The sequence below is a fragment of the Macaca mulatta genome, chromosome 5 (genome assembly GCF_049350105.2).
Source record: "Macaca mulatta isolate MMU2019108-1 chromosome 5, T2T-MMU8v2.0, whole genome shotgun sequence".
NCBI lineage: Eukaryota > Metazoa > Chordata > Mammalia > Primates > Cercopithecidae > Macaca > Macaca mulatta.
The window spans coordinates 149,818,140-149,832,900 of record NC_133410.1 but is presented as its reverse complement, the minus strand read 5'-3'; the positions used below and the strand labels follow the sequence as shown (position 1 = coordinate 149,832,900).

General features: G+C 36.7%; 1 protein-coding gene across 1 annotated transcript in view; it reads left to right on the top strand.

Moving 5' to 3' along the window:
* RNF150 (ring finger protein 150) overlaps window positions 1-14,761 on the top strand; it is a 281,038-nt gene that overhangs the window by 170,811 nt on the left and 95,466 nt on the right. Inside the window, exon 2 of the mRNA XM_002804206.4 lies at window positions 8,224-8,474. Within this exon, the coding sequence (XP_002804252.1) occupies window positions 8,224-8,474 (251 nt within the window). The remainder of the gene's footprint in view (window positions 1-8,223; window positions 8,475-14,761) is intronic.

The following is a 14,761-nucleotide window of genomic DNA, read 5'->3' as shown; positions in this document are numbered from 1 at the left end:
AAAAATAAATTTAATTTAAAAAATTCTTTCCTTCACCATAATGCAGAGAAATCAGTGTCTTCATAGAAAAGCCAAACCAATCAAAGCAAGAAAGTTAAGGATCAAGGAACTGAAGGGATTATTCTAAGACCAGGGCTGTTAGGGAATTTGTTAATCAGAGACTTAAATTTGAGTCACATAGAAAGGGTTTGAAAAAAGAAATTATATTGGATTCGATGATCAAATGAGGATCTGAGTGAGAACTCATGGCATAGAAGACCGGAACTTCAGCAGTGCCTCCAGCAAAAGGTACATGGGGTCATGTGAGAGGAGGGTGAGAAGCCAGTAATACTGCAGAGAGCCTGCCCTCATGGGAAGCTTCATTGGTTGTTTCTTGGTGCATGGGGCTGTCTAAACATACTAAACTCTCTTCTGGATCTTCTGGAGGAACACGACTAAGACCTCCACCTCGGTTTTCCCCAGAAAATAGGACCAGGCAGAGAAACTGGTTCTGTCAGGGGAACATGAGCTCATTAGCAAGTTATCAAGAGAACTGAGGAATCCCACCGTTATTAAAGATAGTACAAAATGAGTAGATACCACCTAAGAAAGAATGGTTTAAAAATGAACCACAAATATTAAGGGACGATCCTATGCAGCAGGAACTAGAAGTTGTTTTATAAAACACATACACACACAATGGGAAATATTTAGTGTGAAAAATACAATACAGTCTTCTGTCAATCTTCCCTGGGGATTGGTTCCAGGACCACCTGCAGATACCTGCACAAACTCAAAATCTGCACAAACTCAAGTCCCATGGTCAGCTCTGCAGAATCCCCAAAAAGTTGCCTTTCATATAGCTGTGTTTCAAATCCTGCAAATACTGTATTTTATCTTTTTGTTTTTCTGAGACAAGGTCTTGCTCTGTCACTCAGCCTGGAGCACAGTGGCACAGTCATGGCTCATTGCGGGCTCGACCTACCAGGCTCAAGTCATCCTGCCACCTCAGCCTCCCAAGTAGCTGGAACCACAGGAGCATGCCACAACACCCAGCTAATTTTTGTATTTTTTGTCGAGGCAGGGTTTCAGCATGTTGTCCAGGCTGGTCTCAAACTCCTGAACTGAAGCAGTCCTCCTGCCTTGGCCTCCCAAAGTGCTGAGATTACAGGTGTGAGCCCCCATGCCCAGCCTCAAATGCTGCATTTTTTATCCACATTTGGTTGTAGATCAAAGGACCAATTATATTCATTGAAAAAAATTATTGTATTAGTGGATCCATGCAGTTCAAGCCCATGTTGATCAAGGGTCACCTGTAGTTTAAACAAAGAGCACCAAAATATGGGATAAAATATAAATGAATACAACTAAAGACAAATTTATGAGCTGGAAGATCAGCTTGAAAAATTATAAGTCACTCAGAATGAATAAAGAGATATTGTAAAGACACAATGCAATACCACTGACATCTCCCAGGATGGCTAAAATAAAATAGTGATAATACCAAGTCCTACCAGGATGCTAAGAAACTGAATCATTCATTGCTGGTGGGAATGTAAAATGGTACAGCCACTCTGGAAAACAGTTTGTCAGTTTCTTAGAACACCAAATGTTCAACTACCATACAAGCTAGCAGTTATACTCCTTTGCATTCATCCCAGAGATATGAACATTTATATTCATCCAAAAACTTGTATACTAATGTTCATAGCAGCTTTATTAATAATATCCAAAAACCAACAATAATCCATATGTCCATCAGTTGGTGAATAATTAAACTGTGTTGTACCACAGTCTCTACCACGGAATTACACTCAGAAATCAAAAGGAATGAATTACTGATACATGCTTGTTTGTATAATAAGGACATTATGCTGAATGAGAAAAAGCAAATCTAGAGGATCACATACTATATGATTCCATTTATGTAACATTCTAGAACTGACAAAATTAATATGGAGAATATAGAAGGCTTAGGGAAGGGAAAGCGGAGAGTGAGGGAATTTATTCTTGATGGTGGAATATGTCAGTGTCTTAATTGTGTTAGTGGTTATCTGACTCTATATATGTGATAAAATTTCATAGAATTAAACACAAAGACATTTAAAAATTTTGTACATGCAAAAACTGGTGAAATCCAAATAAATTCCATAATTTAGTTAATTATATTGTACCAATTTCCTGTTTTGATAATGTACTATAATTATATAAGATGACACCATCAGAGGAAGCTGGGACATTGGTTCATAGGACCTCCGTGTACTGTTTTCTTCTTTTTGTTTTTTGTTTTTTGGTTTTTTTTTTTTTTGAAACAGAGTCTCACTTTGTCACCCAGGCTAGAGTGCAGTGGTGCAATCTTGGCTCACTGCAACCTCCATCTCCCGGGTTCAAGCAGTTCTCCTGCCTCAGCCTCCCAAGTAGCTGGGATTACAGGCACGTGCCACCATCCCTGGCTAATTTTTGTATTTTTAGTAAAGACGAAATTTCACCATGTTGGTCAGGCTGGTCTTGAACTCCTGACTGCAGGTGATCTGCCCACCTTGGCCTCCCAAAATGCTGGGATTACGGGCATGAGCCACCATGCCTGGCATGTTTATACCACTTGTTATTAGTCTATAATTATTTCAAACTACAGTTTTTTTTAATTGGGAAGGGTATAAGAAATATGGAGGAAGAAGAGGAAGTGCTACCCCAACAGGATAATAGGAATCACAGGAGAGAAAAAATTTAGGAGGAAATACTGTAATAAAATGTGAGGAAAAATGTTTCAGAATTAAAGATAAAATGAAATACCTCAGTTTGAAAATGTACATGTATTACAAATATAACTGAGTTCGCTCATAAATAGACATTGTGACATTGTCAAGACATTGTGAATTATCAATTCTTAGTGAAAGTAAGTAAACCACAGATTACTTACTTATTTTACTGCTGTTGAATAATTTATTTCTTTCCAGTTTTTTCATTTTCCTAGCTTTATTGATGTATGATTGACAACATTAATTGTATATATTTATTCTCATCACTTACTTTTCTTGTTTGTATCAGGCAATAGAGATGGTAGGGAGGTACAGTCTGCATTTGTCAATATGGATTCCCCTCTGTAACTTCTGAGAAGAGTCCTGAATGGACTAATTTTAGTAACATAATTATCTTGTCTTTTATACATGGTCATGTGATACCCCAAATAATGATAGTGTGTGCTCTTCTTTCCAAAACTTAGCAGTCCAATTTCTTTGTCTCTTTGCACCAAGTATAACTTCTTACAATGTTGGCTCATCCTGTCTTATTCACGATTTTAGCTGAAAAACTTCTAGTGCTTTTCCCCCATTTAATGGAATATTTCTCAATGATCCTTATTATCACATTAAAGAAATTTCCTTTTATTACTCATAAAAAGAATCAGGAATGTGTTCAGTCCTCAACAGATGGGTTCATTCTCCATGAAGCTGGCTGCTCATGTCTCTCCATCTGAAGTCAAAAGGAAGGGAGAGAAGGGACCTGGAGAGCACATACTCAGTTCTTTTGTAGATAAGTTCCTGGAGTGGCAAGTATCATCTGTACTCAAACCTCGATGACCAAATACCAATCACATACCACACCCAGCTGCCGGGGAGCCTTTTCACTGTACAGCCTGTGCCTAGCTAAAACATTCATACTGTAGAAGGAAGAAAGGCCAAATGTTGGAGGACAACTAGCTATGTAATATAATTATATGCCTTATTCCTTTAATTTGTTAATGTACTAAAATGTACTAATATATTTTCTAATATTAAGTCATCTTCACATTCCTGGAATAAATCCCATTTGGTCATGAAGATTTTTTTTACTGTATTGTTGGATTCTGTTTATGAGTACTGTCTTAGGATTTTTGCATCTGTGTTTATTAAAAATATACTTGGTGATGCAAAAAGTAGTAATTACCCTTTACATTTATATGGTATTTTGCAGTTTTTAAAATAATTTCATACACATTCCTTTTGAGAATAAATGATCAACAAGAGAGGACTCTAGTTTTGAAAAAGTAGATATTAAGTGTGCAAATAGAAAATATCTACAAATGGGACAATATAAGGTGGGTTTTTTTTTTCCCACCTAAGTTCTAGAGGGCCAACAGTGAGACTGAGATTGAAGTAAAGATTAATGGAGCGAAAAGAATACAAGAGGTTGAAAAAGAAGTTTTGATCAAATGAACCCAGGGAGAGATGCTGTCAATCTCCAGGGTCCCTGGGAAGAATGGGATTGCAGGCTTTGTGAAATGTCTAGCACTGCACTGGTATTCTAGATATTTTATTAATACAATGTCTAAACAACCTGGTTTGAATTTACAAGTAAAGGCTTTCCTAGTTATTAAACATTATTTGACTTTGTGAACTTCTGTTTTGATTCCTTTTTGATCTGCATATACCAAATTAGATCCTGGCAATGGAGCCCTCTCATGGGAAAAGGAGGCACTAAAAATACAGGATGCTTCTCTGCTGTCGTCTGGCAGCCAGGTCATACGTGTCCTGGTCACACATTTTCTCCCTGACTGTAGAGCTTTTCCAGAGCACACGATAATTACATAATAGCAACCTCTCACCACTCACAAGTATAAAGTGCCTTTGGGAGGAAAATAGTAGGCTGATATAATTTTGCAAAAAGAGGCACTCTGTGTTACAATAAATAGAATTGCCCAAGTAGCAGGACCTCTTTGTGGGTTTTCCCATACCAAATATGCTATTTGTTAACTTCTTTTCCCTGGGCCTTGGAATGTCATAGATGCGTAGTAGCTACTTAAGGCAGCATTGAACTCTGAGATCACTGTGCTGGGCTTGCACCACTCCCCCTAGCGCCACCCATTTTTCTTCTTCCCTGCCTCACACACACCCACAGAAGCAAAGCATATCCTAGTATACTTGGGAGAACCTGCTGGCTTCTCCCTTACACTGTAGCTGCAGATTCCAAAATGAAGCAAAGATCAGGGAATTTGATACTCGTATCAGTGCACATGCCTCAGTTGAACAATATAGATCCTGGAGGAGCATTTTGCCCTGGATTTTGTGCATTGATCAGAATAAGATAATTCATCCAAATCCACTTTGCTTTGTATCTTTTTTTGGACACCCTAGATACCTAAATTCTTAGTGACTGTTTCTATTAGGATAAATACATATCCCTAGTATCACTTTTTACCATGCACAATAGACTAAAGCACACCAGAGTAATCTCCCAAAATCTCATGTGTTTTTACCAAGATGAACTCTAGAAATGTATTATGAATACTGAAAATGAATAAGGTTGAAGTTCGGATGAAGAGGCCCTCCTCACTGCCATTTGTACTGCTTGTCTTTCTGAGTAGATGTTATATGTCGTGAGGGCACAACAGTGGCACGGACAACACAAGCAGTGTAACTAAGCACTGAAGTTTAAAATAAATGCTTTAAAATAGTTAATTATACTTTACCCTACAGGAAGAGAAAATGTTTTCTGAAGTCCCTGAAAATGGATGATGAGTAGTTTAAAGCTTTTTGGAGATTCAAAATTTGGTTGCCTATTTTTAAAGTGCTGAACTGGGGTTTAAAACAAGCTGTCCACGTCCAGAAGCCAACTCTGTTAGACTCTAGTTTCCTAAGTATAAGTAATTAATGGGAATATTGTAGGGAGGGAAATAGTGAAGGAAGAATTAGGCTACCAGATAGTAAATATGTTAAAGCTATACAACTAAAACAGCCTGCTACAGGTTCAGCAAAACATAGGTCAACCTCACAGCAAGAGCAAAAAAGTGCAAAATTGACCCGAATATATCTGACAATTTAAAGGAAAAAATTGCATCCTAATCTTCCTTCTTTCTGCTTATCACATGGTAAGAATTCAATAAATATTGTTACTGAATCGCAGATTGTTCAAGACTTAAATGCAAAAAGTAAAGCTATAATAAGGTTTTGAGAAGGTATTTTAGATGAGTATTTCTTTAATCTTGGGTGGAAAAGAGTTTTCTAAAGAGTATCGAAACTGGAAGCCATAAAGGAATATATTAGTGAAATCTGACTACTAAAAAATGTAAGTCTGGGCGTGGTGGCTCAGGCCTGTTATCCCAGCACCTGGGGAAGCCAAGGCAGGCGGATCACTTGAGCTCAGAAGTTCAAGATCAGCCTGGCCAGTATGGTGAAACTCTGTCTCTACTGAAAATACAAAAATTAACCAGGCATGATGGCGTACGCCTGTGGTCCCAGCTACTTGGGAGGCTGAGGCCTCTAAGAATTACTTCAATCTGGGAGGCAGAGGTTGCAGTAAGCCAAGATCATGCCTCTGCACTCCAGCCTGGGTGACAGAGCAAGATTCTGTCTCAAAAAAAAAAAAAAAAAAAAAAAGAATGTAAAACTTGCACATTTCTGAACATCCAAAGCCTCATAAATAACCCCAAGATCCCATCCCGAGAAAAAAAAAAAGTACTTCTAGAGCTTTAAGTAAACATGCCAAAATAATATAAATAAGGGAATCAATGAAATGAGAGATTATTATTCTACCATTACTTCAGTGACTCTAAATAGCTGCAGCACCAGGATGAGCCTCACTAGGCCAGATTAGTTCAATATACAAAGATCATGCTTCTTTAGAGACAAAACCAGTCAGCAGCCTTAATCCCCCACACAGCCTCAGACCACATGCAGCCATTAACCAAAGTAAAAATGAAAAGGAAAGGTGCGTCAAAATTGCCAGTAAATTCTTCAGAGTTGAAAATCGAGCCACCAGTTTCAGTTATTCCCAGAAATAACAACCAGACCCACGCTGTGGCTTTATGATTTTACAATTGGATTTGCAAAAGTTTTAGAAATTTTTTAAATATATAATTGATATAGCATACACAGACACTTTAATATGTAGTTTTAAAGTATTTGTTCAGCCTAAGTGAAACACCATCAAGGAATTTAAGATTGAAAACCTGCACGGAGATCAAGGTCAAAGGAAAGCCCTAAGTAACATTCTAAGAAACTTGCAACAGCCTGAGCAAATGTAACCTGGTAGTTCCATCTAACTGACCTCAACATGTGAATACAGCCAGTGTTAAGCAGCTGTAGTGGAGTTTAATTTTGCCCTTAATCTACAACATGCCTGTTGCAAATTTCCTCCCTTTAATTTGTAGTCACTCCAGGTAATGGGATATTTCCATGTGGATGTGAGACCTCTGTGCCCTAATCATCTTGCATCTTTCTCCCTAGATTTGAATTGGGGTGATTCCTGAGAACATACCCTAATGAAATTAATATGATGATAATATCATACGAGATTCAAATGAACCCAGTTCAGTATGATATTACTGAAGAACCTGTTGTAGGGACCCCAGAACTCCTCCCCAAGAGGCTTCACTTCACACAGTGTCATGATGTGTAAGGACAATGACCCATATATATAAAAGTGGCCCAAGAAAAAAATGGCGCTTTTGCTCGAAGCTGTCTAATAACTGAGGCAGCCATGGTGGGAGTATCTGAGTGGAAGTGAAACAATCCTGGAATCATCTGTACTGCTTCCACCTTCTCTTTGCTTGGTATGTGGCTTGTGGTTCAATGGAAACATTGTACCACACTTCTCTTTGCTTGGTACACCGTTCAGTGGAAACATGCTGTTTCCATTGAATTAGGTAAAATAAGCAGAAAGTAGTTCTGGGACCATAATTTCATGTTGGCAAATCATATTAGAGCTCCTTAAGAAATATTCTCTTTTGGTTGCTTGGGTACTCACTATAGGTGAAAATTACCTCAGAAATATTATAGAGAGATCTATAGTTGAATATTCATAGTGTGGGGAAAAGAGAGCTCTCATCTCAGGTGGCATAATGCAGGACACTTTACCCTTTTGTCATGAAATGCAAAGTCCCGTTCCCATCCTCAGGGAATCTGTGGAGTGCAACATAGAACTGGGCTGGTTGGGAAGGGTCCACCTTTCTTTACCAGACCTGGGGTCAATGCTTTGGAGAGTTGAAAAGGGCATAGCATGATTATGACTTCACTGGTACTAAAATCATCATGAATTCATTTTAGGTTCTTTTTTCACATATAAAACAGCAGCTGAAGAAAGCTACGTAACTGAAGAAAGAGAAAATTTGACTTGGTTTCTAACTATTAGATCTTCTTAGCTCAGCACAGAATTCTCAAAAGTACTGTCCTTATTTGGTTTCATGTGACTGTGTCCACACATCTCACTGGGATCCCCCGCATCTTATGTCCTAACCTTTATTGCCGCTTCCTGCCCCTCTCGCCACAGGTGTAGAAGACATCGTGGCCATAATGATTCCTGAGCCAAAAGGGAAGGAGATAGTAAGCCTGCTGGAAAGAAACATCACCGTGACCATGTACATCACCATCGGAACCCGGAACTTGCAGAAATACGTGAGCCGCACTTCGGTTGTGTTTGTCTCCATCTCCTTCATTGTCCTGATGATCATTTCCCTCGCATGGCTCGTCTTTTATTACATCCAGAGGTTTCGATATGCAAATGCCAGGGATAGGAACCAGGTGAGTAGCAAAAAGTTAAAAAAACTTTTAAAAATCGTTACAAAAATGTTATATATGATTGTATAAACAACTTTGAACATGACAGAAAATACCAAGCCAAAACCAAAACACCCCCACTCACGATATACACTGTTAACATTTGCTGTATCATTTTTCAGATATTATCCAAATATACCTATTTTGATGTTTTACTGTATTTTTGTGTAAAATGGAGGTGATTTGTCCCACATTCCCATTGCTTATGTTTTTGACATTTATTTATGCACATAATGAAGGGAACAAAAGGAAGTGCTAATAGTGTGAAGATAATTTGGAAAGAGCCAAGATTTCCTCCTTGTTAACCGAAGGAAAAAAAAGAGATAAAAACTAAAACCTATTTTAAATAGCAATTAAACATATCATGTATACCCATGGTACAAAATGCAAAAAAGTATCACATGGCATATAATGAAAAGTAATTGCCTTCCCATGTGTGTCTCTCAGCTACCCAGTTCCTCTCCCTGGAGTATCTTCCAGGAATTTTCTATGCACTTATAAACACACATGCCCATATATTTTATAAAAACAACAACAACAAATGATAGCACCCCTTCTCTCTCACTTCATCTTGCAGATTAATTCACATCTATACATAAGCCAAGCTTCCTTCTCATTTCTAATGACTGCATAGCATTCCATTGTATGTGTCACATCTATTTAACCAGCACCTATTAATGGACATGTTTTCTCTTCTTAAGAAACACGTACACATGACACTTCGTACATTTCTAAGTATATCTACAAGGTAAAATCCTGGAAGTTTAGTTGCTAGGGCAATGGCATATACATTTTGGACTATGATAGATACTGCCACATGGTCTGCCAAAAAATGTTGAATCAATTTACACTTTAACCAACTGTATATGAAAATTACTGCTTCCCCATATCCTGACCAAAAGAATGTTATAGCTTTTTTTGTTGTTACTGATTTGGTAGGTTAAAAATTGTACCACATTTTTCTTATTACAAGTAACATTGAACATCTTTTCAAGTACAATAGAAAAAGTGAATATTTTTGGTGAAATGTCTACTTTTATTATTTGACTTCTTTTCAATTGAGTTGTCATTTTGTTATTAATGTGTATAAACTCTTTATTAGTCAAGGAAATTAACCATTTTTTGTAGGATAGTATTCACCTCCCCATCCCTCAGCTTGTCATTGCCTTTTATTTTATCTGTGGTGCTTCTTGCCATGCAGAAATTTTTGGTTTTTACAGAGCTACATTTATTATCTTTTTTTCTTGAGATGGAGTCTCACTCACTCTGTCACCCAGGCTGGAGTCCAGTGGCACGATCTTGGCTCACTGCAACCTTCGCCTCCTGGGTTCAAGAGATTCTCGTGCCTTAGCCTCCCAAGCAGTTAGGATTACAGGTGTACGCCACCATGCCTGGCTAATTTTTGTTTTTTCAGTAGAGGTGGGTTTTCACTATGTTGGCCAGGCTAGTCTCAAACTCCTGACCTCAAGTGATCTTCCTACCTCAGCCTCCCAAAGTGCTGGGATTACAGATGTGAGCCACTACACCTGGTGTATTAATCTTTTTTAAAAAAAATAAATTTTATTGTGCATAGTTGAAGTTTACCACATGATGTTTGGGGAGTCATACAGACAGTAAAATGGCTAATATAGTAAAGCAAATTGACATATCTGTTGTCTCACATAGTTTTTTGATGACAAGAGCAGGTAAAACCTACTTATTTAATAGAAATTTCTAATACAATTTTTTAGCTGTAGTCATTGTACATTAGATCTCTAGACTTGCTCATCATACATTCCGCTACTTTGTATCCTTTGACCTACATTTCCCCATTTTCTCTCTACTCCCCCCGCCCAGTAACCACTGGTTCATTCTCTATCTCTGGACATTTGACCTTTCTTAAAAATTAGGTTGAATATATAGGTGAGATCATTCAGTATTTTTCTTTCTGTGTCTGGCTTATTTTACTTAACATGATGTCCTCCAGGCCCATCCATGTTGTGGCAAATGTCAGGATGTCCCTTGTTGAGGATAAACACTAATAATCCATTGTATATGTGTATGTATATACATTTTCTTTATCCGTTCATCCTTCACTGTACATATGGACACTTAGGATGCTTCCCTATCTTGGCTATCGTGAGTAATGCCACAATTAACATGGGAGTGCAGATATCTCTCCAAGGTGGTGATTTTATCTCCCTCGGGTATATACCCAGAAGAGGGATTGGTGAATCTTTTTTTTTTTTTTTTTTTGAGACGGAGTCTCGCTCTGTCGCCCAGGCTGGAGTGCAGTGGCCGGATCTCAGCTCACTGCAAGCTCCGCCTCCCGGGTTTACGCCATTCTCCTGCCTCAGCCTCCCAAGTAGCTGGGACTACAGGCGCCCGCCACCTCGCCCGGCTAGTTTTTTTTGTATTTTTTAGTAGAGACGGGGTTTCACCGTATTAGCCAGGATGGTCTCAATCTCCTGACCTCGTGATCCGCCCGTCTGGGCCTCCCAAAGTGCTGGGATTACAGGCTTGAGCCACCGCGCCCGGCCTGGATTGGTGAATCTTAAATGGTAGTTCTGTTTTTTATTTCTTTAGGAACCTCCATACTGTTTTCCCTAATGGCTGCGCCCACCTACATTCCCACCAACAGTGTACTAGGATTCCTTTTTCTCCATACCCTCACCAACACTTGTTAGCTCTTGTTTTTTGGATGATAGCAATCCTAACAGGTGTGAGGTGTGATCTCATAGTGGTTTTAGTATTTCCATAATAAGATTTTCTATAGACCAAGACTACTGAAAAGCATTCATGTTTTCAGCCTCTATTTTTTAAATTTCTTTTTTGTCATTAAATCTTTAATCTGTAGAGAACTTATTTCAGTGTAAAGAATGAAGTAGAGAGCCGACATTATTTTTTTCAGATGGCCTATCATTTTTGTAACTGGCATTTATTGAATAATTAATCTTTCCCCCTCTCATATGCAGTATCCCCATTTCACATCTATTAAATACCCATATGTACTTGCTTCTATTTCCATGCTCTCTAAACTGTACCATGAATCTAGGTCTCTATTCATACTGCAGCACCATCTTGTATTAGTACTCTAGAGTTATAATGTCTCACGGCTGTTCATGCTGTTTTCTTTATTGCTCTATTTTTATTCTTTTCATGTTTGTTTTTGTATGAATTTAGAATCATTATATGAGTTTCTAAACTTATAGGATAATTTAGGGGAAATTTGTAACTTTATGATGTTGAATCTTCCTATTCAAATATAATATGTTTTCCCCTTATTCAACTCTTCTTTTTATTCCCAGTAGCATTTTTCAGTATTTATTAATCTTGTACAGTTTTCTTCAGTTTAGTTTTAGGTATTTAATCATTATGTTACTATTATAATTTAAATTCATTTTTTCATATTGGAAACTTTGGATTGTTGTATATTTTGTATATTATTAATAGCCTCCTTGTTATAACCCTAATTATAATAATGTATAGCATTTATTATATGCTGCAGGCATGTCCTAAGAGCTCTCTTGCTCTATTTACCTACTTTCGCCTTAATAGATAGTAGCCCCATAATAAATAAGTTTATTGTCCTCATTTTACGGCATTGGAAGTAAGCACAGAGAGTTTAAGTAATTTGCCCAAGGTCACATAGCTGGTTACTAATAGAGCCAGCAATTGAACTAGCAGCAGGACTCCAGAGTCCATGCCCTTAACCGCTACTTTGTAGTATTTGTGATTATTTATATTAGTGTTGCAGAACTATATTAATAATGCCCACAATCAGGGGTAACTTACCGCTTTCAAATGCTAGACATCCTGTTTTTTCTGTTATCTAATTTCATTGATTGGAATCTCCAGAATAATCTAAAGTAATCATGGTTACAGTGAACATATTTCTCTTCATTGTGTATTTAATGGGAACTTCCTCAATTTAATGGGATTGTTTTTGTCATTTCTTCATTTTCTTATTTTCCCATGTAGTCTTCTAGGTTGAGATATATAGTTTATCATGTTATAAAATATATAATGTCAGAAGTATCAACTTAGTTCTTACTAAGAATTTTGTAATCAAGAATGGATGTTTGATTTTAGCAAATGCCTTTCCAATGGCCATAGTCTAAGTTTTCTCTTTAGATCTATTCAAATAAATGGATGATATTAATGGATTTCCATTATGATCAATCCTGAATTTCTACTATATACTATTCCTCTAATGTTTTTGAGATTATATTTGCTAGTGTTTATTATATTATTTTTTTGCCTTTATATTCATATATGAAATCTGTTCATAGTTTACATTTTTATTATGTTTAATGATTATACTGTCTTCTAAGAAGAATTTACAAACTTTTCTCCATTTTCTGTAATCTAGAACTGTGGTGTCCAACATGGTAGTCACTAGCCATGTGTGGCTATTTACATTTAAATTAATTGTAATGAAATAAACTTTAAAATTCTGTTCCTCAGTTACTAGCCACATTTCATGTGGCCACCATATGGCAGTGCATGTATAGGACCTTTTTATCATTGCAGAAATTCTTACTGGTAACACTGCACTCAAGCATTTTAAATAGCACTGGAATTAGCTGATTCTTAAAGTATTGGTAGAAATTTTCTGTAAGTTACTGAGGTCTAAGTTCGTGAATGTTTTAGGAGACAACTGTTCTTTTTCTGTTAATTTTATCACAAATTCTCTGCTTAAATTTTCTGTAGCTTCTGGGACAATTTTTGAAAACATTTTTATTGCTTTTATCTGAGTCTCAAAATGATACAAGCTTACTTCAATAAATTTAACAATCATAGAGAAACCGTGAAAAAGACAAGTTATCCACTACCCCACAAAATTGTTAACATGTGAGTATATTACCTTTCAGGTATTTTTAATTCTCTCTATATATAGTGAGTGCATTTTCATTACGTGTATATCTAGATATGCAGGAGACACAAACATATCCATATATGTTTTATGTTCTGCCTTTTATTGAATAGTGAGTATATCCCTCTATCATTAAATAATTTTCAAAAACATGATTTTTATGGCTACATAGTAATGAAGTTCCACTGCTTACACAAAATGGGAAACTTAATTTCTTTATTCATTGTTTTTCTAAACTAAATGGAATATACCTTTCTCTTATGGTCACAGTGAGGATTAAATGGATTAATATGTATTACTTTTAAAGCTACTGAGCCTGGCACTAATCATTCAATCAGCACTCAATGAATGGTATCCTTTATTACTATCATATAGATTCTTTGATGACTGCTTACAAATTCAATTTTGCCACTTTCATTAAGTATTCTGGAATTTAAATGGATGGAATCCCAAACACAAGGCAATGAAAATGAGATGTAGAACTAACATGCTTCAGTTGGTTCATATAGGGTTATATATGAGAAACTTATATGTGTGTATGTGTTATATACATAAAACATATATATCATATATGTCATTTTCATTATTTGTGTGTGTATATATATGTCCTATATATGCGCATATGCACTGCCATATGGCGGCCACATGAAATGTGGCTAGTAACTGAGGAACAGAATTTTAAATTTTATTTTGTTACAATTAACTTAAATAGCCACACATGGCTAGTGACTACTATGTTGGAAACCACAGCTGTAGAATGAAGAAAATGGAGAAAAGTTTGCAAACTCTTCTTAGAAAACGGTATAATCATTATCTAAACACAATAAAAATGTAAACTATATGTGTTCTTCATATGTATTCATATATACGCATGTGTGTGTGTGTGTGTGTGTGTGTGTGGAGAGAGAGAGAGAGAGAGAGAGAGAGAGAGATGTTAATCAGACAATGATATTAGAAATGGCATCCCTGTATTTTTGGTCCTGTAGATAATTGGAGTAATTATTAGGCAGTAAAGATATGGGTGAAATATTAAGCTTGAATTAGTTGAGTAATGACTTCAATCATTATGTTACTGTGTGCAGGTAGATCTAGCTTGCATGTGTATCCAGACACATGCATACTGTGAGGTATATGAAAAACAAATTGAAAGGTAATGGTATGAAAGTGGTTCATGGGGTTTAAATTTTTATTATCCTCCCATTTTATTAACGTTCCTTGAATTGTAGGATGCTACCATAGGGTCACTCAGTGAATTGTGATCATGTTAAAAGTTAACGCTCCTTCCTGATCAAATGGACACTATACTTTAGCCCTTTGATGGGTGGAATAACATTTAATTTCCCTTAGAAAAATATTTCTCCTTTAATGGTCAGTATTCCACTCCATTCAACAGGAA